A 23,088-nucleotide genomic window follows, 5' to 3' on the forward strand; every position below is an offset into this window, starting at 1 on the left:
TTATATCACCCAGACAAGCACCATGGAAAAATCTGGCAAATCTCAAGTTGTTTTCCTTGATATCTTCAAAGCTTTTGACCATTCTGGCACAGAGATCTATCAGGTAAACTCCCATCATTTGGTCCCTGCCCCCCCCTCCAAACTTCTGCAACTGAGTTGCCAGTTTTTTGACTAGACAAACACTATATATGAAGGTTGAGGGTTCCTCTAACTGTGCTACAAATGCTGTAGTTACACAGGGATTCTGTTAGCTCACCCACTTTCTTCTGTATATCAATGGCCTACTCAAGTTGACAGCACACTGCACACTTCTCATTCAACAAACCATGTGCTATATAAATTACCACTGCCTCGAGAACAACAACCTCAACTACCCTAAATTCTGATCTCTAAACCATTCCTCGGTGGTTTCATACAACCTGGTCCATTTCAATGTTAACAAAACCCAGTTCTGCCTTATCTTGCACATAAAAAGAATAATTTTGTTTCAGTCTTACTCTTGATAACATCCATATTTCTAGACAAAATGAGATCTCTCTTCTTGGGATTACTCTATCATCAGACCTCTGATAGTATAAGCACATTACAACTATCACTTTGTCAGCATCAACAAAATTTGGATTTCGCTTTTGCTCATACCATTACTTTACCTCAGAACAGTTATTAACCCTATGCAAGTCACAAATCTGCCCAACCATTGAATACTGTTCTCATATCTGGTCTGGTGAGCTGCTTGCAAGAGTTCTCTAAAAATTCTTGATTCAATATAAAAGAGAGCAGTTTGGTTCATTAATGACCCAACTCACCATTTCACTCCACCCACACTGGCATTCAGTTTCTGCAGCTTGCATCTATAAATATTATCATGGCCAGTGATCATGTAAATTGGCATCAATAATTTCTCTACCAACTGACAAATCCATTGAAACACGTGCAGCCACTACTGAACACCCCTTTGCATTTTATCTCCAAACTGATAGAGCAAATTTCACCTCATCATTTACCTCTTTTTCTGCAGCAGCACTCTGGGACATTTTCTCATCTTATGTGTTTTCCAGGGATTAGATTTCACAGCTCTTCAAACTAAATGTGAAAATAAGTTCCTTCTCTATCCTATCCAGGCTACTAATGTACTAAAGGTTACTCAACCTCTCTCGTGTATGGGATTATCATAAAAAAAAAAGTGGCTTTCAACGTTCTTGCCTGTTTTCATAGTCTGTTTTTTTTTTATTGTCAATTCTCATACCAAATTTATTGCAGTAGTTATTCAGTTTAGTTAGGAAATCCTGCAGACCTGTACTGGATTTATTTAAGAGTATAATATCACCTGAATAAAGTAAAGGGTTGAGATTAAAATCTCCAATTTTGATATCAGGTTTAAATCCACTTTGCTTCATAATGTGATCCATATAGATGATGAATAACAGTGTGCTCAACTTATTCGCTCCGGACAGTGGTTACACTCCTGCAGACACTGCCCTCGGGGACCAGCAGAAAACGGGAAATTAGGAAAGGCAAGGGTACCAGAAATCACAGAAGTGGGAAACTTATGATATACCATATATTTTTTGCTTCTGTGTGACAGGCTCATTTTCCCAAAGTTTATATGACATATTAATTGTAAGTTTTTCAGTAGAATTTTATTTGTAAAATTAGCATTTGTGAACTGTAAGAAGAAGGTTAACTTCTTAACCTTAATTGTCTGAACCTCCTCTACTTAGGCATGAGGTTGAAAGACCATTTAAACAGCTTAACAACAATAAGGCCTCAGGTGCAGATAGAATCCCAGCAGAGTTAATTGAGGCCACAGGAGATGGAGGGATAAGAATGTTGCATAGATTGATTACAAAGATATGGGAGACAGGATCATGCCCTAGAGACTGGAAGAAGTGATTTTATACTACCTCACAAGAGGGGAGATATGGAGGATTGCAAGAACTATAGAACTACTGTTTAATATAATCTTGCTTGCATTAGAGATTAAAGATCATTTTAAATAGGATTGAAACCAAAGTTGAGGCAGAGATGCCTGAGGAACAAGCAGGTTTTGGGAAAGGGAAGGGCACCAGAGATCAGATCATAGAAAAATATAAAGAATTTAGACTTCCTCTTGTAATGTATTTCTTAGACTACTCTAAAGCTTTTGACTGTGTTCAGCATGTCAAACTGTGGGAAGTAATGAAAATAATGGGTTTCTTCAATACATTATCAAGTTGATAGCTAACTTGTACAGTGAGCAAGAAGCCATGATAAGAACAAGTGTTGGATTAACTGATTGGCTTCAGATTGGGAAAGGAGTTAGGCAAGGATGCCTACTATCTCTCCACCTGTATCTATGCTGAGGACATCATGCGTGTAGCATTGGATGAGCTTAAGACAGAAATTAGGGTAGGTGTTAGATTGATCAGTAATCTGAAGTATGCTGACAAGAATAAACAGAGGACTTCAGCTCAATCCTAGCAAGGCAAAGATTATGGTTCACAAAGGAAATACAGACAGGCCTGAAAAAACAAGTGTTCCTTAATGGAGAAAGAATTGAACAAGTCAATAAGTTTACATACCTATGATCCATTATTAAATTTCCGAAGAAGATTAGGAATGGCTAAAACAGTTGTCAGAGACTTGTCTAAAATCTGGAAGGATGGATCTATCTTCACAGGAACAGAGTAGAGGATTCTTGATGTAGCTGTTTTTCTAACAACTTATGGATGTGAGACTTGGAACGAAAAGAAGTCTGATAGGAAAAAGATACCTGCTTTTGAAATATAGTGTTACAAAAGGCTGTTGAGGATATCATATACTGAAAGGCAAACAAACAGATGGGTGCTTGAAAGGATCATTAGAATTTTAAGACTCCTTCCTTGAGAGAAGACTAGTTGAATTACTTTAGCCACATTGAAAGGATGGAAGGAAGACTTCTTAAAACAGTAATGGGAGGTAAAGTTCCTAGGAAAAGAGAAAGGGATAGACCTCTAATGCAATGGATGGATGGATGATGTGTCTGGAATAACTGATCTTCAGAGAAGTGAAGCTCAGAAAAGCATACAACAGGATTACCCTGTGAGGACTGGTGTGGCACATCACTGAGTAACAGAGTGACCATATGATATATCTGATAATGTCCAACGAATAGATGGATGATGGAACTGTCTTTATGATATCAAAAATCCCAAATACAATTTGAACTCATTTCAAGTTTTATACATGTACATGCACACACACATTTATTTGCTATAGAAAATTTGCTTTGCATAAATTGTTTGCTTTCTTGCGTTCAATGCTGATACATGTATTTTCTCTGAAATCTGAAAATTGGAAAGACAATGTTAGGATAAATGTGTTTAGTTAGATACCATGTTTTGTGCTACAATAAATCTGTTTTGTTGCATGCATGCAACATAGTGTATGTGAGGTGGAATGTATGTTTCATTATTGAATGTTATTCCAATTGCCAATTATTACATTAATTGTTATTAAATATAGTACATAGACTGTAGATATCTCTGTGCTGTATTTAGTGGTACTATACTGCAGAAGTACTTACTTCTGCAGTATAGTATCTGTTGAGGACGGAATGCCTATCACTTGTAGGAATATTTTCATTCCAGTCTTCAGGAAGAATAGATGTAGTAAGTAAAAATTCGTCTATGCCTGAATAAAAATGAATCCTCCTATGTATTATAAGAAGTGGCCTGCATCTGATCTCCAACAAAATACTAGAATATGTGAGATATATATTATTGATAAATCAGAAGAGCCGCTTAAAAAAATGAAAAAACAAAAAAGCTGTATGTAATGAATGTAGGATTCACAAAATTATGGATAATTCCAGTGATGTGATTGGAAATAATTTATATGTATCTTACTGTGTAAAAATGTCTTCTGATTATTGGCAAATAAAATTCTTAGAAAACTAAGAGAAATATAAATAAAACATAGAAATAAATGCATAACAAGAACAGAAAATTGTAAAAGATGATTTGCTGCTCCATCAACTCACCTGTATTTCTACCATGCCCAGATGAATCACTTGATCAATGTTATTAGTTTATTCAATTAGTCCCCCTCCGTATAGTTAATTACTGAGTACCAATTGTACACAGACCTCAAGTGTTTTATAATTATGCCTGTCATAAATACACATGTCTAGAGCAGTGGTCTCCAAACTTTTCGCTGTGAGAGCCACATTGGGTACTTCAGCACTGTTCAGCTGGCCGTAGTAATAAAAAACTCTAGAACTAGATATGAGTTTTATTGAAAGCAGATAAAAACTGATTACAGAGTATGTGAGATTAAATTATCATATATTAATGACAACGAACACTATCAGCAAATTTTTGCTAGTCGTTAGTTTTTCAACCAGAATATACACCGACAATTTACATGTAGCTTTTTTTTTTTTAATTTCGTATAACTTCGAGTTTTTTTTGTCAATGAATACAGATTGGGAAATTTTGTTTTTTGCTCATTTGTTCATTGTAACCGCGTTTTTACCGACTTTTTTAAGTGTTTTTATTTTGTGCGACATAAATTTTTTTTGTTGATAAAAATGTTTATTCGGATGTAACTTTTTTATTTCATTTTGAATTCTTTTAAATTTTTTTTCTTTGTTAGTCCATTTTAACCGCAGAAAGATCATAACTTGGATTACGGTTACTCTTTGCTATTCGGGAATATATATTTTGAACACAATTTTAATTAAACACAATTTTAATTTGCATTTGAAATCTATCAACACCCCATGTTTTTTTTTTTTTTGCAGATTCTTATTGAAAAATTAGTCCAATTGGCGGGCCTGATAAAATCATATCGCGGGCCGCACCTGACCCGCAGGCCATAGTTTGGAGACCCCATGGTCTAGAGCTTGTTGGATTGCATGCTATTCACTCCACCCAGCAACATATAGGACACATACATAAAGTGGTAAAGATCAAAGGCTGGATAACTGGGAGGAGACCTCCATGTAGCCTTTTAAGCAATGCGGAGACCAACCAGGACCTCTGAACAATTGTGGTGCACCATGTTGGATACTAAATGAATGAGAATGATATCTTCCTGGATACTAAATGAATGAGAATGGGTTGGCAGTTTGGAATTTAACCAACCAAATCATATTCTCGGCTTAAACCATAATGCAAAATCATGGTTCAACATGACAGAATTTCATGCCAGCTGAATCACTGCCATTAAACAAGACTGCCATTGTTTTCATCAGGAGAACCAGGGTGAAAAGTCAACTACTGAACCAAATCAAAACTCAGCATCAGTAGAGTTCAACATTGGCACCATTAACATAAGAAGCATCAATAGAAAAGAAATGAACTAGCAGAAGAACTGAATAAGTGTACCAAATTGACATAATAGATGTTACCAAAACAAACAAGACAAAAACAGGCTAGGCCTTTTTAAGGTCTACTAAAGAAGTCAAAGAATTTTTTGAGGCATTAGAGAAAGCAGCCTGACACAACAAAAAAGAAATGGTTTGTCCTTGTTGGAGATCTAAACTGCAGAGTAGGAAATGATCACCAGACATATAGAAATGTTCTGGAAAAATTTGAAGTAATTGAAGATAAAAGGTTTGTCCTTGTTGGAGATCTAAACTGCAGAGTAGGAAATGATCACCAGACATATAGAAATGTTCTGGAAAAATTTGAAGAAAAAAAGCAAAGCTAATAATAATGGCAAGTACTTGCTTGATTTCTGTTCAGGACATATACTAGTCATTACTATCACAATGTTCCAACATAAAAATGTGCACAAATTCACATGCAGAAAAAGTCTCATTGATTATGTTATTGTTGATAGCAGAGTTTCTCCACATGTTCAGGACATGAGTCTACAGAGGATTTGAAATTGGAAGTGGTCACTATTTATTTCTGAGTAGGATGCAATTGAATTTTATATTGAAAAGAAGAGTTTTTGAGAAAATTTTGAAACAAATCAAATTTGAGAGCTTTCAGATGTGAACTAAAATACACAAACATTTACATAAAAATAAATGAAAGAACCTTGGAGATTCAGTGGCAAACCCTGAAGAAAACATTGATTCAGTCAGAGAGGCACTTGGTGAAGTTGTCTACAAGGAAAGAAAAATAAGAAATCCATGGTGGACTCAGGAAGTTAGAGGCAGTCAAATAAAAGGACAAAAAGTAAGTTAGCTTGTGCTCTTAGAAAATACAGAGCAAATTGTTAGAAAGCAAAGCACTGTGTAAAACTAGCTAAACGAAAGACATAGGAGGACATTGCATCATTTTGCTATGAACATAGAAAATAATATTTGGAAGGTGGCAAAATATTCTGGAGACTATTAAAAAAGCTTAGAAATGAAGGAAAGAGTGTAAAAACAGTCAAATTATCACAGTGTTTTGAAAACTGAAGTTAAAAATATTTTGGATGTCTGGAGTAATTACTCTGAAAGATTGTTAAATGAAACAAGAAGTGATGGTATCGTGGTAGAAAGTGCTCAATGGGAATGTAATCAGGAATACAAATCAATACTTGAAGTAGAGAAAGTCATGAAAAACTTGAAATGTCAAAAGGAAGGCTGAAATAGATGAAATTTGAGAGAAATGCTCAAATATAGAGACATTGAATTTCTATAGTGGCTACACTTCATAATTCAGCAGGCCTGGTCAGAGGATTGAATTCCAGATGATTGAAATAGAGCTAGCTTTTATAGTACCAATCTATAAAAAGGGAAATAAAATTGGATGCATGAATTACAGAGGCATTTCTCTACTGAGTGTTCCTGGTAAGATTTATGCACATATACTTCAGAAATGGCTAAAGAGAATTCTGGAAGAGAAGCTTGGAGAAGAACAATCTGGATTCAGGCCAAATAGAGGTGGTCAGGATGAAATTTTCATTTTAAGACAAATAGTGGAGAAGTCATGGGAATATAACAATGCTCTGCATTTAAGTTTTGTTGATCTTGAAAAGGCGCATGACAAGGTGTCAACAGAAAAACTGTTCAGAACACTACAGTTATATGGTGTAAATGGGACAGTGCATCAAGCAATACTTTGTCTATATTTGAGTTGCAAGTCAGCAGATAAAATTGAAGAAGGTACATGAGAACTTTCTTGTTAAATCAGGTGTGAGACCAGCATCTACCCTATCTCCACTGTTATTCATCATTCATGTGGATCACTTAATAAAGGAAAGTGGTATTAAACCTGATATCAAAATTGGAGTTGTTAATCTTAGTCTTTACTTTATGCAGATGATATTATATTTATAATTAAATCCAGTACAAGTCTGCTGTTTTCCCTGACTAAATTGAATAACTACTATGAAAATCAGCAAAAAAAAAGGCAATAAAAACAGGAAGGAATAACAAAAAACATCAACCACATTCTGAATGGAGAACCTATAGAACAAGTAAAACATTTCTGCTATTTAGGCACAATTGTTTGTGATGATGGAAATAGCAGAAATAGTAAAGCTGGTATGGTAGGAAGTCAACTGAATAAATTTATATAGAATTAAGAGAGAAATTAATCAAAACACTAAATTAGCTGCATTCAAGACATGTTCGAACCAGTTTTAACTAATGAATCTGAGTTAGAAATAAAACACTTGCCCAAAGGCTGGAGATCGCAAATATGTGAGTTCTAGGATAGATTAGGAGAGTAAACAGATGGCATCAATGGCAATTTCATATTTAAAATGGGGATATTAGGTAAGAACTTGGCATTGTTAGCATTTGGGAATGTGTTGGCAGAGCTTATTTCAGAATAGCTCATCTCGGAACAAAATAAGAGGTGAAGGATTAGGAAAGCAAGTGTTCTTTGCCAGGTTGGCAAAAAAAGGACCAAGATGTAGGTGGATTGATGACAAGTAACAGATTAATTTGGAGGAAAATTGTTGATTGCAAGTTTGTAATGATATAACTTTTTCATCTACCACTGTCCTAATATTCTGTGCACCCCCTGAGAATACATTTCAAGAATTTGATGATGATGATAACATATCACAAATATAAATTATTAATAATTTGATTGCCAGTAATGAAAGTATTTCTCTTTACGACTGTTCTTTTTCTCCCTTATATTATCTTTCTCATATGATTCATTAATGATGGTTGACAAGCTTATGCCTTTTAGTAATCCAAATATGTTAATCAAATACAGCATCCTTCATAATTATTGTTTTCTAATATGTCCCGAAACAAACAAACACTTTAATTTTTTCTCTCCCCACACACCGATTTAGTTGCAATCAATAACCGATCACAATGTGTGGCATATCTGCCAATGCACAAACACAAAATTTCAGTTTCGTGCAGTATAACCCACCAGAAAGTTAATGTGGTGGTAAGAAAGTTCTGATCGCTGTGACGTGAACATGTTAATGTGCACTCTTGTCTCACAACTAATTTACCAATAGATCATCTTTTTGTACTTCCTTCAGTTCTAAATGCTGACTTACAACTCAGTTATCTTCTCTAAGTTATCATCTCTTTTCAGATTATGTGAATGTTCATATTTTAATGTTCATCCTTTTATGATATTATTTATTCCTTTGTCAGGTTTGGTTTATAAAATACTCTTTCATTCTTTTCTCTGTCCAGAAAAATTAACATTTTTCTCTATTACCATTCCAAATGCTAAGATGGTCCTTTCATCATTATTTATTTCCAGGAATAGTGAAAGATGAAGTTTGAATTGAGTTTTCTTTTTGTATTTTCCACAGTGAATTCATGGCAGTTTTCCCCATTTGATTGCTCCAAGATGGGTAAATCAATCAATTGCTTCAATGGGGAAAATCAGTACTGTCCGGCCACAGATACAAGAACTTCAGCTGGCAATGTGCCAAGAAGAGTAAATTCATATTGAAGAGGAGAAAGAAATAAGACTATTCATGAACCAACACGTGAAATCACATGATTTATACATAAAATTTTCCAACTGTTGTATAAGCCAAATAGTTACCACTTTAAAAACTAGAATTTTCATAAAAGAAAAGCTAATTTTCCTACATATAATAATAAATACTCATCCCACGAAACACGTGGTTACCCTATTATCGGAATGGATTCGCCACCTTCTGCCATGTTGAGGGTCTCGCATCTGTAGTCGCACAGTATTTATTTCAACTTTAAAAAAAAAAAAAAAAAAAAATTATTAATTTTTAGCTTTATATTATTTGATTTGTTTATGCTCTGTCTATGAAAGCCTCTTTAGCTTATTAGCCTTGTTTTCTACATCATCATAATTAAGTTAAATAATGTTTATCTTGCCATGACATTATTCCCATAACATTTTTTAAAATTCTTTCTTATTATATATTCTGTGTATAAGTTACAAAGTATAAATAGTTTTGATTGTTTGTTTCAGATTTGTTATTCAGTATCTTGTGCCATATTTTTCAAAAAAAAAAAAGTTCATTTTGCAGTAAAATTTGTTAATTGTTAATTCTAAAAGATTTAACTTTGAAATCTTTAGGTTAGCTTACAGAGTTAAATATATTTTTTTTTTATATCTCGTTTAATTTTTCAGTCTCTATACATGCATAATTCATTTTTGATATGTTACAATATTACACTTCCATTTAATTAGTGATTTCAAATATACAGTATTTGTTGTGAAAGTGTCATTATTATTGTGTTTTTATTAACCTGAAATAATATTTATAGGATTTGCAGTACCTGTAGCTCTTATACCTGCTTTGCCAGATCAGTATATTCCAGTTGTGGAATCCACTTCTGTTGTGGTACCTGTAGCTGTAGAATCTGTCCAGTCTTCATCTGATGTTTCAACACAAAACAGGTGCAAATAAATGATGAAAAATTGAGTTTAATTTTATAATTTAATTATGGTATTATTGTGTCTCTAATTAAAAACTTTTTATTTTTGAAAATAAAACTTTTTATTTTCGAAAATAAAATGAAAATGAAATGTGTGGTTTATGCAAACATTTATATATACATATATATAATCAGTAAAGATGTCCTTATTAATTGTTTGTTTACAGAAAGTCAAGTATATGCTGACAAGAAATAATTCTTGTCCCCTCTGGGTTTGGCTCCCACTGATGAGACCTCAATGATAGTTGAAACCAGTCTGGGTAGTGGCCATTTCCATAATGTATATGGGAAGATGTGTGCTTTGCATTATGGGTTACTAAGGCATTTGATGTGAAATTATTAGCTTCTATATACAAGTAGCCCAGTCATGAAAGATACTTCATGCACAACCGTTATCAGCTTACATTTGTATAAAGGATTAAGACAATAATATAATTTCTTGGCATCTTTAATTTAAAGAAATAATTCTGCCATGTTATATATAGCAGGCATACTTGGACCATCACTGCATGTGGTCAACTCCTTGAAGCTTCTTACCCACCATATTGTTTATCTCTCTACCATGAACACTACTTTCTGGTTAGTTTATTTTCTTGCTGTTCATTATTATTATATAGTAGATATTAAGCATTAAACTAAAAATGGAAAATAGTAAAGCTTAGTTTTTTTAATACACTGAACATGCAGTTTACTTGTGTGATGTTGAAAATGGTAACTGAGGAAAAAGTTCTCTATTTAATCTAGTCACAGATTGTTTGCTTCTGTGGTTGTAATACTTGTTCTATTGCATCAGTCTTATGACTGGTTGCTCAGCAACATTTCCTTCCATTCTTCTCTTCTGTTTGCTTTCCTCTTTATTTCGTAGTATGTTTTTAGTCTAGTGCTTTGTTTTATTTGATCAAAGTATCTTTACCTTGGTCTTTTTCTTTGTCTTTTTCCTTTGATTTTGCCTTCCATTATTCTTCTCATCAGACTTTCATGTCGTAAGATATGCCCAATCCATCTGTTTCTTCTTGTTATTAATGTCTTTATCTGTGTTCTGGGTTCATTTACTTCCTTAAGCACTTTATTAGATTTTTTGTCTGTCCATTTATCTTTTGCATTCGTCTCCAACACCACACACATTTCAAATGCCTCCAGTCTTCTAATATCTCCTGTTCCCCTGTACACCCCTTGAGGGTGTGCATGGCAGGAATTTAATGATGAAGATGATGTTGAAGAGCAAGGGTGATAATATGCACCCGTGTTTTTACTCCACATCTAATATGTACAGTTCCTTCTTTATTATTTGTTCTTATGTATCCATTTGTCTTGCATATATCTGTTTGATTACTCTTCTGTCCTTATAGTCAATGTTACTTTCCTTCATAGTATTCCACGTCATCTTCCAATTAACTTTGTGGAATGCTTTTTCTAAACCCATGAAGCATATACAACTGGTTTTCTTTTTACCTGGCTTTTTTTTTACTTGATTTTGAAATAACATGGTTGCAAAAACAAAAGCAATTCTATTTTTACATGGTATATTTTAATTTAACACGGTTCAACCTATACCTTTGCATACAACTAAATATCCCAATATCACCAGTTTAGCACATGCAGTTGGTGGAGAAGGATTTGATTTTTCGTCTTCAGATATTGAAGAATTGATGGTTGTTCAAGGCTGTTAGTGATGAAGAGATTCTACTCACTTCAGGATTAATTAAAGAAGGGCTTCTTCAAATGGCTAGTAAATTGCAAAGTCATTTTCTTACACATGATCCAAATATCGAACGAGCTGAACAGTTTAAGCATGAATTGAAGTCATGTATGGTGCGATATGAAGGATTATACAAAGATCTAGTCAAAATAGGATCTCAACAATTAATTACAGAGTTCATGATAAAAAAAAAACCAACCTTCAGAATTATTGGAAATTAGTCCTAATTTAGTTCCTTTTACTGAACAAAACATTTTGCTATTGCAGTATGAACAGGACAGCCAAAGTATTGGAAAAGCCAATTGATGGAAGTGATTTAATTCTACTCTGACACAAAGAATGTGGCTACTGTCAGAAAGTGTTGGTGATTAAAATTTAACTAATAACCATGTGCACAGGTGTATTTGGGCCTTTTCCAATTTCTGTTTTATTAGCGATACACTATTTTATTTAAGAAAGATGCATATGTATATACTTTAAATAAGTATTTAAAATTAAAAAAAATATATTCCATTATAAAATTAAATAGTTTTATTCAATGATTTTTCATGTGTTGTTTGAAAATAACTTATTGTTCCTATCAAGTTTTCACATCTGGAACCATTCTATTTTTTCATATGCACTGTATTTTTTGTTACATGGTTTTTATCTGGAACCAATCAACTGTGTAAATGGAGAATTAGGTGTATATGTTTTTTGGTTTAGCTCCATTCTTTTTTCGATTATAGTTTTCATGCTTAGTATTGCTTCTCTCGTTAATTTTCCTTTCCTGAATCCATATTGGTCTTCCTCTAGTTGTGAATCTTTTCTTTTATACAGGGTGGTTCAAAATTCCACTTACAAACTCTGAGGGGAGATAGAGAACATCAAAATCAACCATATTCACATAGGAAATCATGACCGGAAACGCCACCTGAAGGGACTAACAGGGACACAAAGATACAGAAATAACACAAGGCAGTAGGTAGTGTAAAAAACTTTATTAGGCATAACTGAACAGTTCAATAGTAGTTGGATTACATAATATGGTTTCACATCAGGTGCTCAAAGTTACGACCATTAGTAGCGATGCATGCCTGACACCGATGATGCATTGATTGCCGTACATTTTTGAAAATACCTGGAGTTTCCCGGATATTAGCAGTGCCGATGCCGATTCTTGCCACAAGGTCCATGTCAGAGGCAACAGGCGTTTCGTACACCATGGCTTTAAGGGTTCCCCCACAGAAAGAAATCAATGCTCAGTAAATCAGGTGAGCATGGGGGCCATGCGACGAGTCCACCACACCCAATCCAGAGCCCCAAAGGATCTGTCCAAATACACAGAAATGACAAAATGGGCTGGACTCCCATCATGTTGGAACCACATCTGCCAATGCACAGTCATTGGAACATTGTTCAGTAAATCCGGCAGAACTTCTTCCAGAAAGGTCCGATACTTCTGGGAGTTCAGTTGAGGTGATAACAGATATGGGCTGACTAAATAGTCAGCGAGGATACCTGCCCATACATTAATGGCGAAGTGTTGTTGTGCAGCATATGATTGTACAGCGTGTGAGTTCTCCTGGTCCCACACATGAGCATTGTGGTGATTGAAGATCCCCCTTCATGGGTAAATGAAGCTTCATCCGTGAACAAAACACAAGTTTGAAAATTCGGATCTAGGGCACTTTTTTGCAGAAACTACTGTGCAAATTCCACATGTCGAGGATAATCTTCGGCCATCAATAACGTTGCAGATGAAATGGATGCGAGGACTCGGAGTGCAAAACGCAATGCACTGGATCGAGATACTCCTATAGCAGAGGCAACGTGTGCACTGGGTGTGGTGGGGTCTGGGTGTGGTGGACCCTTAGGCATGTGTGCTTGTCTCTGGATTATTGTCCATCACATGCAACCACCTCCTCTTCCATGGCAGGATTTTGCGTCAATCATGACCACCCATTATCATGCCTGTGATCCCTGAATGATCCATAGTCACACAAATTCTGATGCAAATGTGCAATCATTTGGTGTTGCGGTACACGTCTGTTTGGGTACCTTTCGTGATACATTCGTACAGCGGCTTGTCCATTACCATCAGCTAACCTGTAAACGAGGTGCGTGTCTGCCATCTCAGCATTCGTAAAGTGATGAATGTTCTTCGTACGACGTCGAAAGCTTGAATGAAGAAGCCCCAATTGTTCGCCTGGAGCGCTGGCGAACAGCGCCACCTGTTACTTTCGGGTGACATTTCCGGTCATGCTTTCCTATGTGAATATGGTTTTGATGTTCTCTACTTCCCCTAAAAGTTTGTACGTGGAATTTTGAACCAGCCTGTATATTTGGTTTTGTATTATTTTTAATAGGATTTTGCTAATATGTAATTAGAGCTATTGTTCTATATTGGTTACATTGGGGAGCATTTGCTTTCTTGGGGATTGGTATTATCAGGGATTTTGCGAAGTGTTCTGGGAGATCTCCGTTTTCATATATTTTAGCTATTAGTTCAAATGTATCATTTTTTGTTTCCTCATCCAAATTTGAGGGGCTTTACAGGGGATGTTATCGATTCCTGGACTTTTCTTTTGGCTTAAGTCTTTAAGTGCTTTTTCAAACTCGTATTTTTATTACTGATGGTCCACTATTGTCTTCAGATTCTGTATAATTTTCTTCTTCCTGTTCTCTTTGATACAGGTGTTCAAGTTATTTTTTCCATTCTTGTAATATTTCTTCAGAATAAATAATTAGTTGACCATTCTCATCTCTTAAGGTATTATTATGTGTGGCCTTTTTCAGTTTGTTGCTCATTTTTGTTATTTGATTATAAGCTGTTTCTAGATTTCCTTTATTAAACAATTCTGTCTTCTTACATTCTTTGTGGAGGTATTTTTCTTTTGCTTTCTTACATTTTCTTGTTATCAGATTTTTTTTAATTTCTTGTGTTTTTCTTTGTATTCTACTTTTTCTGTAATCTTGTATTGCCTCCTTTTCTCCATTAAATCTAATATTTCTTCAGTTATCCATAGTTTTCTTGTATTTTGTTGCTCGCTTTTAGGATATTGTCTTTTATTTGATTCCACTTATTGTTATTGTTTGTATTTTCTTTTGCATTTTGTTGTGTTAGTTTTTTGGTGGTTTCCTGGAATTGTATTTCATATTTTAGTTCCAATATGTTGATATTTTTTTTTCTTTTTTTTTTTTTTAATTTTATTTTCATTAATACAAGGTTGTGGTCTCTATCCAATCTGTCATGGGAATGCTTTACTAAATTTGACTTGGTTTTTAAATCTTGCTTTAACCATTATATTATCAATTTGGTATCTATTTGTGTCTCTGGGTGCCTTTCACGTGTATCTTTTTTTCTGTTTGGAATATTGTGCTTGTGATTATTAATTCCTTCTGTTTATAGAAATCTATTAGATATTGTCCTCTGTCATTTCTCTGTCCTAAGCCAAATTTTCCTCCAGTGTTATCCTCCTTTCTTTCTCATACGATTGTGTTCCAGTCTCTCATTATTATTGTGTTGTCTCTTATTGTGCTGTCACATTTTGAATATGTTCCATATATATATATATATATCTTCAATTTGCTCACACATTTCAGCTATTCCTTCATCTTCTCTCTGTCCAGTTGTAGGAATATAGACCATTATGTTTTGGTTTACTGGTTCATATTGGTTCTAGTTGCCATGATTCTGTCACTGTGTGTGAGATGTTATGGTTACTTTTTTGCCTAAGTGTTTCTTGAGTATTATTGCTACTCCTGCTTTTACTTTCTCTCTTCCTGAGAATGTTATCCTAGTCATCGCTCCAGAAATCACCTTGATCTTGCCATCTTGTTTTACATATTCCCAGTATGTCTATATTAAGCCTCTTTACTTCCTTTTTGATGTTTTGAAGTTTTTCTTACTGTCTCTATCAGGGTTTCGCTGGTTTATGACTTGAGAAGCCCAATTTCTTCCCCTGCCAGGCATGACTCCTCTCATGGAGGCTCCATTGCCAATCACATTTTGATTGTTTCTAGTTTCCGTGTTCCTTTTTCTAGGGATATTAATGTGGTAGTTTTCCCCTTGCTTTCCAAATCGCAGTGTTACAACCTTAGTCCTCTAAATCACATTAGTCCTATAAATTGGTCTGGCTTGTAAGTTTCCGGTTATGAACCTTTCCAACATCAATTATCTTTAGCCTCAGGCCAATACTAGTAGTTGCTTCTGCCCACTACCAGAATTTGTATCGAGTTTCCTTCTCCTAGTTGTCTCTCTTAGTCTGGCTCCTTCCCCATGAAGATCTGTCCAGCTTGGTTGGCCCTTCTGGTAGTTGTACTACCACTGGCATAGCTCTCGTAGTTATCGAAGCACACAAGACCCACCACCATGCCAAGATGGAGATACCATTGGGGGGGATTGTAATACTGTTATATTCATATACAAAGCCCTGATAAAAGTTCTTTGTGTCCTAGATGGGATTATACATTCAGTTGTGTTATTACACATTGAATATGGAACAGTTTGCTTGTTTAATGAAAATTGTAACTTTTCATCATTATTTAAATAAATAAGCATTAGTCTAATCACAAATTGTTTGCTTTTGTGGTTGTAGTACTGTTAGCTAATGCTAAATTGTTCTATGATTTGACATCAGCTAAGTGAAAATAAAGTTTTTTAAAAATGCAGCAAATAAAGCAATTTATTTGTTAAATATTAGCATTCAAATTAAATAGAACCTTCAAAGAGATGTTGTATAATGTTTTTTTGTGTGTGTGTGTATGTGTATGCACACACACATTAGTCAGGAATATGTGTGGCAAATACAATGGGAAAGTATGAGATTTCTTTTATATCCAGGGGCCTCTTAAAATCAAGTCTTAGCCTTATAAAAAAAAAATAATAAATGTAAAGAGCTGGAGTTCAGTGTCAGTTTTGATGATATTTTTTAGTTGGAAAGTCCTGAATTCAAGTCATGTCTAGGACACAAAGAACCTTTATTAGGCTTTTCGTTTGAAGGTGGGTTAGCTGGTCTCACACAGAGGTAGCAGGTTTTTTCATCCAAGAAACAGGCAAATCAGCCAAAAGAAAAACATGCAATTATCATACATAACACACTATGCTGATAAGAATAATTCAGGTGAAACTTCAGAATTCTGCCTGTAGGTTCAGAAATACATGGAATTATAATCCTGTATTCTACTTAAGTGTCCTTCAGTCTTGGAATGTAGGCATCTCTGGATGTGTTACCATGGTAACATCACCCAAAGAAAAGACAGACCTCTCAGCATTAGTCTTTTCTTCCATCTCTTGTGTGGACAACCAAGTAAGATCACCTGCAATGCCACAAACTTCTCACTGCATGCTTCCTCTGGTCATTTACCAGTAGGCCATCACAAAAAAGCTTAATCAGTCTTGATACTACAGATTCCTTGTCCTCCAGGAGTCAGTAGTATCTCTCTAGTTTTCTTTGAAACTTGTGCTCTGGAATTAGCATCTGTTCTGTATCATCTATATAAGCTGTCATATTTGTCTAGCATCTACCCAGCAGTATGGAAGCCTTTATCCAGCCTATCTCTCCCAAAAAGGAGATAAAAGTCAGCCCTGAAACTATTACCACATTTTTTTGCACCTCTGTACTCTCATTTGTGATGGAGAGAGTATCAGCAACCAGCAAACCTCACTAATCTTACCCATCTTTGGACACAGGCCATGGAAAAATTGGGAGAAACTAATGTGGTCACTCTTCATATTTCTAAGGCATTTGGGAATTATGATCTCCCTCCTGCCCTTTGTGATTATTAGATTAATTATTAGATTGCTGGCTTCTAATCAGATTTCTTATCAGTGCCGGAGTATCCAGGAGGCACAGAACCCTGGATACTCCAGCACTGATAAGATGGTGGGATGAAAACAACTTAGGGAATTTCTATGCTGTCAAAATACAGTCCTGTCGTATTATCTGGAAGAAAGATCCCACATTGCTCCCGCTTACTTTTGATAACCTTCATATTTCCATTCAAGATCAGTGGACTAATTTTCACATCCAGCTTATTCTAGCATGAACATATTATATTAATCCTCAGCCTATAAAAAAAACTGCGCATTCTTTTTCATTCAAAATACTACTTCTCTCCTGTTTAGCTCCTAGCACTTTATAAATTCAGAATCCAATGAATCTTAAAATATTGTTCCCACATTTGTGTGATGTGCTGAAGATATCTCTTAGAAATCTTGATTCTATACAGAAGTCAGCAGTCTACCTCATAGCTGATCTCATTGTGCATTATGCCTTTTTTAAAGGTGCTTTCATGGGCATTGCTGCACAAAATTGGCCACTGGCATTCTCCTTCTTTTTTCTAATCAGAAGTAAAGCAACCACTACTCAACATCTCTAATCTACTTCTTATCTTCTTTCCTCATTCGATCTACCTCTGTTTTTTACAGCCTTCCCCATACTGTTTCTCGAATGGGTACAATTACTCCTGCTTTTCAAGAAACTTGTTAATTGACTCCTTCTTTAACTTTGAAAGAGAATCAAAAATATGATGAATGGAATTGATAAACAGGAAACATTAAAATAGATCACACTTCTGTAGGTACACAAAATAATTAGCAATAAGTACATTGTGAGAGAGGATATGAAAGGAGTGTTGGATAAAGAGTGATAGTGAAAGTTGTTGGTCTTTTACCAGATATGATTGCAAATGATTTGATGTATAGGCTGTGTAGAAGGAATAGTTAAAAGTTCTTAGATGTGTGGAATGAGTTAGAGAGAAGGATAGATTTATGTGAGAGGGATAGCCTGCACTTAAATGCGTTGGATATCAGGAGTTGGGAGAAATTATTCATTGTGTGAGATCTAGTTCAGAGTCAGGAAATCTAAATCATGATGGGAGGAATATATTATAATAAAATTATAGGGATAACTACTATTTTAGATTAATCACTTTAGCTTAATATAAAAGATAATTAACCAGTGTTTTGACCTTCGTGTTAAGATCATTTGGAGTATATATATATATATATATATATATATATGTACGTATATATATATATATGTACGTATATAGAAACAAGCATACACATAACAAACATTGAAAGTATTACTGATTTGGTCAATAATTAACACCATTGGCCTGACCTCTGGTAGGGAAAAATAACATCACAGCTGTGAAAAGCAAATCAGGGTGTTATCACGAAGGCAGCAAAGGTAATGCTACTGTCTTTTTAAACAGGTCAACTTGCCTTTATCAAATGAATCAGTTAGTCTCTGATGGCAACACATCAGAGACTAACTGATGTGTTGCCATCAGTTAATATCAACTTGTGAACTATAACCCAGCTGACAGGATTAAAAAGAAAAACTATTAAACTACTTAAATCTTTCCTTTCATGGCCATCAGATATGGTTGATAAGATGTTACACATGAGCTCCAAGAATTTATGATCTTAAAATACATAAACATATTGTGCCACTTCAGCTGATAGTTGATGGCATAGATAATCCTAATTATCACCTAGCCAAGAAATTAGCATCGACACTCAGAGTTGGGAGGTTATTCCCACTCCTATATAAAAAAAAATAAAATAAAATAAAAAAAATAAAAAAAATACTTGATAAACAAAATTAAGAACATCACACTCAGCAAAGATTATTATTATTATTATTATCATCATTACCAACACTCCTTTCATATCCTCTCTCACAATGTATTTATTGCTAATTATTTTGTACCCACAGAAGTGCCATCTATTTTAATGTTTCCTGTTTATCAATTCCATTCATCGTATTTTTGATTCTCTTTCGAAGTTAAAGATAAAGAAAGAAAGAATCAGTTAACAAGTTTCTTAAAAAGTAGTGGTAATTGTACCTATTCGAGAAACAGTATGGGGAAGGCTGTAAAAAACAGAGGTAGATTGAATGAGCAAAATAGATAAGAAGTTGATTTGAAATGCTGTATAGAGATGTTGAGTCGTAGTTACTTTACTTCTGATTTGAAAAAAGGAGAATGCCAGTGGCCAATTTTGTGCAGCAATGCCCATGAAAGTACCTTTAAAAAAGGCATAATTAACCAAAGCATTTGATACACTTCAACACGACATACTACTCACCAAACTATACTCAATATGTATAAGAGGAACACTGCATACATGGTTTAGGAACTACCTCTCAAACAGAACACAAGTAACAAAAATAGGTACATGTCGCAGCCAGGGTATACAAATAAAACACGGTGTTCCTCAAGGTGCCATATTATCACCCAATCTACTCTATTCAACATATACATTAACAATGTTCATAACATGGCCATAAGAAGTCAAATATTTCAGTATGCAGATGACAACGCACTTTTAGCAATCCACACAGACATCAACACGGCTCTCTCTAAAGCACAACAAGACCTAAATGAAATCACAACATACTTCTACCAAAACGCAATTCTAATTAATGGCACCCAAACACAGATGTATAACATACAACCCAAGAATCATGCGCCCTGCACCAATATCGATACACTGTCACACATACCACTGCATTAACAATATAAAAACCTGCTAGTGTCCTGAAATCATACCTGTAACACATACAAAATACCTTGATCTCTACATAGATTGCCACCTTAAATGGACAAAACATATAGAATACCTACATACCAAACTCCAGATCATCGCAGCAAAACTCTTCCAAGTAAAAGACATTATTCCATCTGATATAAAAAAAAAAAAAAAAAAAAAAACCTCCTATATCACAGTATCTGCAAATCCCTACTCAGATACGACATAACAGTCTATGCAAACACATCAAACAGCCACCAAACAAAATTAGAAACATTACACAGAAAAATTGTGTCAACAGTGATTTGGACACCTTACATGCAACAACCAATATCCAACCAGCACATGGTGACACACAGAATCCTGAGCATTAAAAACCTGAAACACTACATAACATTAATAAGGAATTATTTCAACATCACCTATCGAATCAACAGAGACAATATCACATAACACAACCTACAACAACCCTCTACATCCCTACACCCTTCAACAACTTATACGGTTCTTTTGTGAGATCACATCAGATACCCACACAACTCAACAACCTACCAAGAAATTTAAAACACATAGATAACCACAGCACATTAAACACACAAACTTTGGAAAATATACCTACATCCTATACATAAACAGTAAAAACAACATAAACAGTGAAGGCTAATCCCACTCTCTTCATAAAAGCTAACCCAAGCTTTGAAGTAGGTGGGATTAATTTGCCTCATTCATCTACACATAATCCACATAATCAAAGACTGCAGATTATGTAACAAAACAGTCATTAAGGTGTATAACAATAATGAAGATACTGATATTGAAAAGAAAAAAATTGTGTATATGTAAATTGGCTGTATAATAATAAGCTATGATATTGAAAAAAAAATTATGTACATTTATATAAAAAAAAATCACTGTACTCTACATTTTGTACTGAACAGAAAATATAATAGTATACTTTATTGTATATATGTAAATACTCTGTATGATGATAAATAAAATGTTACTACAGTTACTACAGATTATTATTACCCAAGACCCCCCCATGGAGTCAAAGACTCATCTAGGAGGTCCTTTTATCATACGTATAGCTCATCATACCGTGCTTTAAACACTCAAATTCTCTGCAGACACCCCACTTTCAGGCAAGGCATTCCAATCATTCACAACTCTGCATGCAAAAAACCTGCTTCTCACTCTCCTGCTCACTTCTCACTCTTTATGCAGTTTCCAGGGATGACCTCTGGTTCTCTAACATTGATCCTATAACAACCCCTTACTAACTTATAGGTCTCTATCATATTTCCCCTCTTCCTCCTATCCACCAGACTCTGTAAATTGCATCTACTCAATCTTTCCTCAAATTCGACATTTCAGAGGTCAGAAACTACCTTAGTCAGTCACCTCTGGACTCTTTCCAACATCTGTTCGTCCTTCTGAAAACCAGATGACCAAATCTGGGCACAGTAGTTCATGTGTGGCCTAATCAAAGCCTTATACAATGGAACAAGAATCTCCCTACTTCTAAAAGTCAGTGTCCCCTGCATCATGCCCAGAAGTCTTTGTGTTGTGTTCACAATTTTGGCAATGTGTCCCCTAAATTTCAGATTATTATCCACTGTTACCTCAAGATCTATTTTCTCCACCTCCAACAGTATATCTTCATCAAGCATAAATTCTGCATTCCATCTTTGTTTCCCAAATTTTAAAACCTTACATTTTGCTACATTGAACTCGCATCCCCATTCTCGTGCCCAATCGCTGAATTCATTCAAGTCTTCTTGTAAGGCCACAACATCTTCTCTACTCTTCATGGTTCGTCCCAACTTTGCACCATCTGCAAACAACTAAATATCTCCATCGAAATCTTCACCAATATCATTAATATACAAGTTAAACAGTAATGGCCCTAAAACAGACCCCTGAGACACACTGCTAATGACTTTCCTTTTCCTGGATATTGCTCCCCACCCCAATACACAACTTGCTGATACCTATCAGATAGCCAGTTTCCGATCCAATGCACTAATCTAATATCCAATCCTATCCGCTCTAGTTTGACTATCAACTTATCATGCAGTAATCTATCAAAAGCCTTTGCGAAATCTAAGTATATTACTGTGTATCCCTCTCTTCTCCTCTGTCCAAGGAAGCAGTCACTGAAATGAGTAAGTAGATTACTAAAACATAACCTCCCTTTAGCAAATTCATGCTATTCATCAAATAGGATTCTTTTTTGGCTTCATTAAACTGCTGTTCATACCTCACTTTTGCTACCCTTACCAAAGTCACCTGCCTTGCCTGGTCTTTGTAATCCTCATAGAAATGGTTATCACCACTTCTCTTATGCTGGCTCCATAATGCTCTTCTTCTGTGTATCGCATGCTTAATCTCTCTATTCATCCATTTCACACCTACCTTATTTAACCTTCTGACCCTTGGAATACATTTAGACATTGCTTCTACTAGATAGTTCTTGAAAAGATGATTTATTAGACAGTTTGACATGCCCTGTTCACAAATGTCCCAACCAGTGACATGATTCTTTTCTTGCTGGGCAAATTTCCACTGGATTTTATTATGACCTTTGCTCACATGCTATGTTCTGTTTGCTACATATGGCAAAATAATTTTTACCTACAAAAAGAAAGTACAGCCATGAATACAACTTTCATCTCCTATTACCAACTTTTATATGGTAGCTTTAGAATATTATACTCCAGATTCCTACTTTTAAACTCACAGTATGGCTTATATGAGAAGTTATATAGTTCGCAATATTTTTGTTATCTGGCCACATGGCCACCAAACTTTAAACACCTTCCTCATGTCTGCTTCCATTTCTGGATTTATTTGTATATTAGTAGATATAAGTAGACATGTACTTACACGTCTTCCCTTGGACAATCTATCTTTCGCTGTCTGCCACATACAGGCCAGTACAAGCATGTAAACTCCTACCACCATCCTTCCCAACGACTTGAAGTTATTAACACCCTTAGAAATAGAGCAGTAATGGTTTGCTCAAATCCGCAAGTTCTTTAACATAAATTACAAATT

At 35.0% G+C, this 23,088-nt stretch overlaps 1 protein-coding gene across 1 annotated transcript in view; it reads left to right on the forward strand.

The window, feature by feature from the left end:
* Positions 1-23,088, forward strand: part of roq (RING finger and CCCH-type zinc finger domain-containing protein roquin) — a 504,568-nt gene that overhangs the window by 323,083 nt on the left and 158,397 nt on the right. Inside the window, exon 14 of the mRNA XM_090405434.1 lies at positions 9,638-9,770. Within this exon, the coding sequence (XP_090261560.1) occupies positions 9,638-9,770 (133 nt within the window). The remainder of the gene's footprint in view (positions 1-9,637; positions 9,771-23,088) is intronic.

The sequence above is a fragment of the Typopeltis vanoorti genome, chromosome 1, assembly GCF_054136105.1.
Source record: "Typopeltis vanoorti isolate ZY-2024b chromosome 1, IOZ_Tvanoo_1.0, whole genome shotgun sequence".
Taxonomy (NCBI): Eukaryota; Metazoa; Arthropoda; class Arachnida; order Uropygi; family Thelyphonidae; genus Typopeltis; species Typopeltis vanoorti.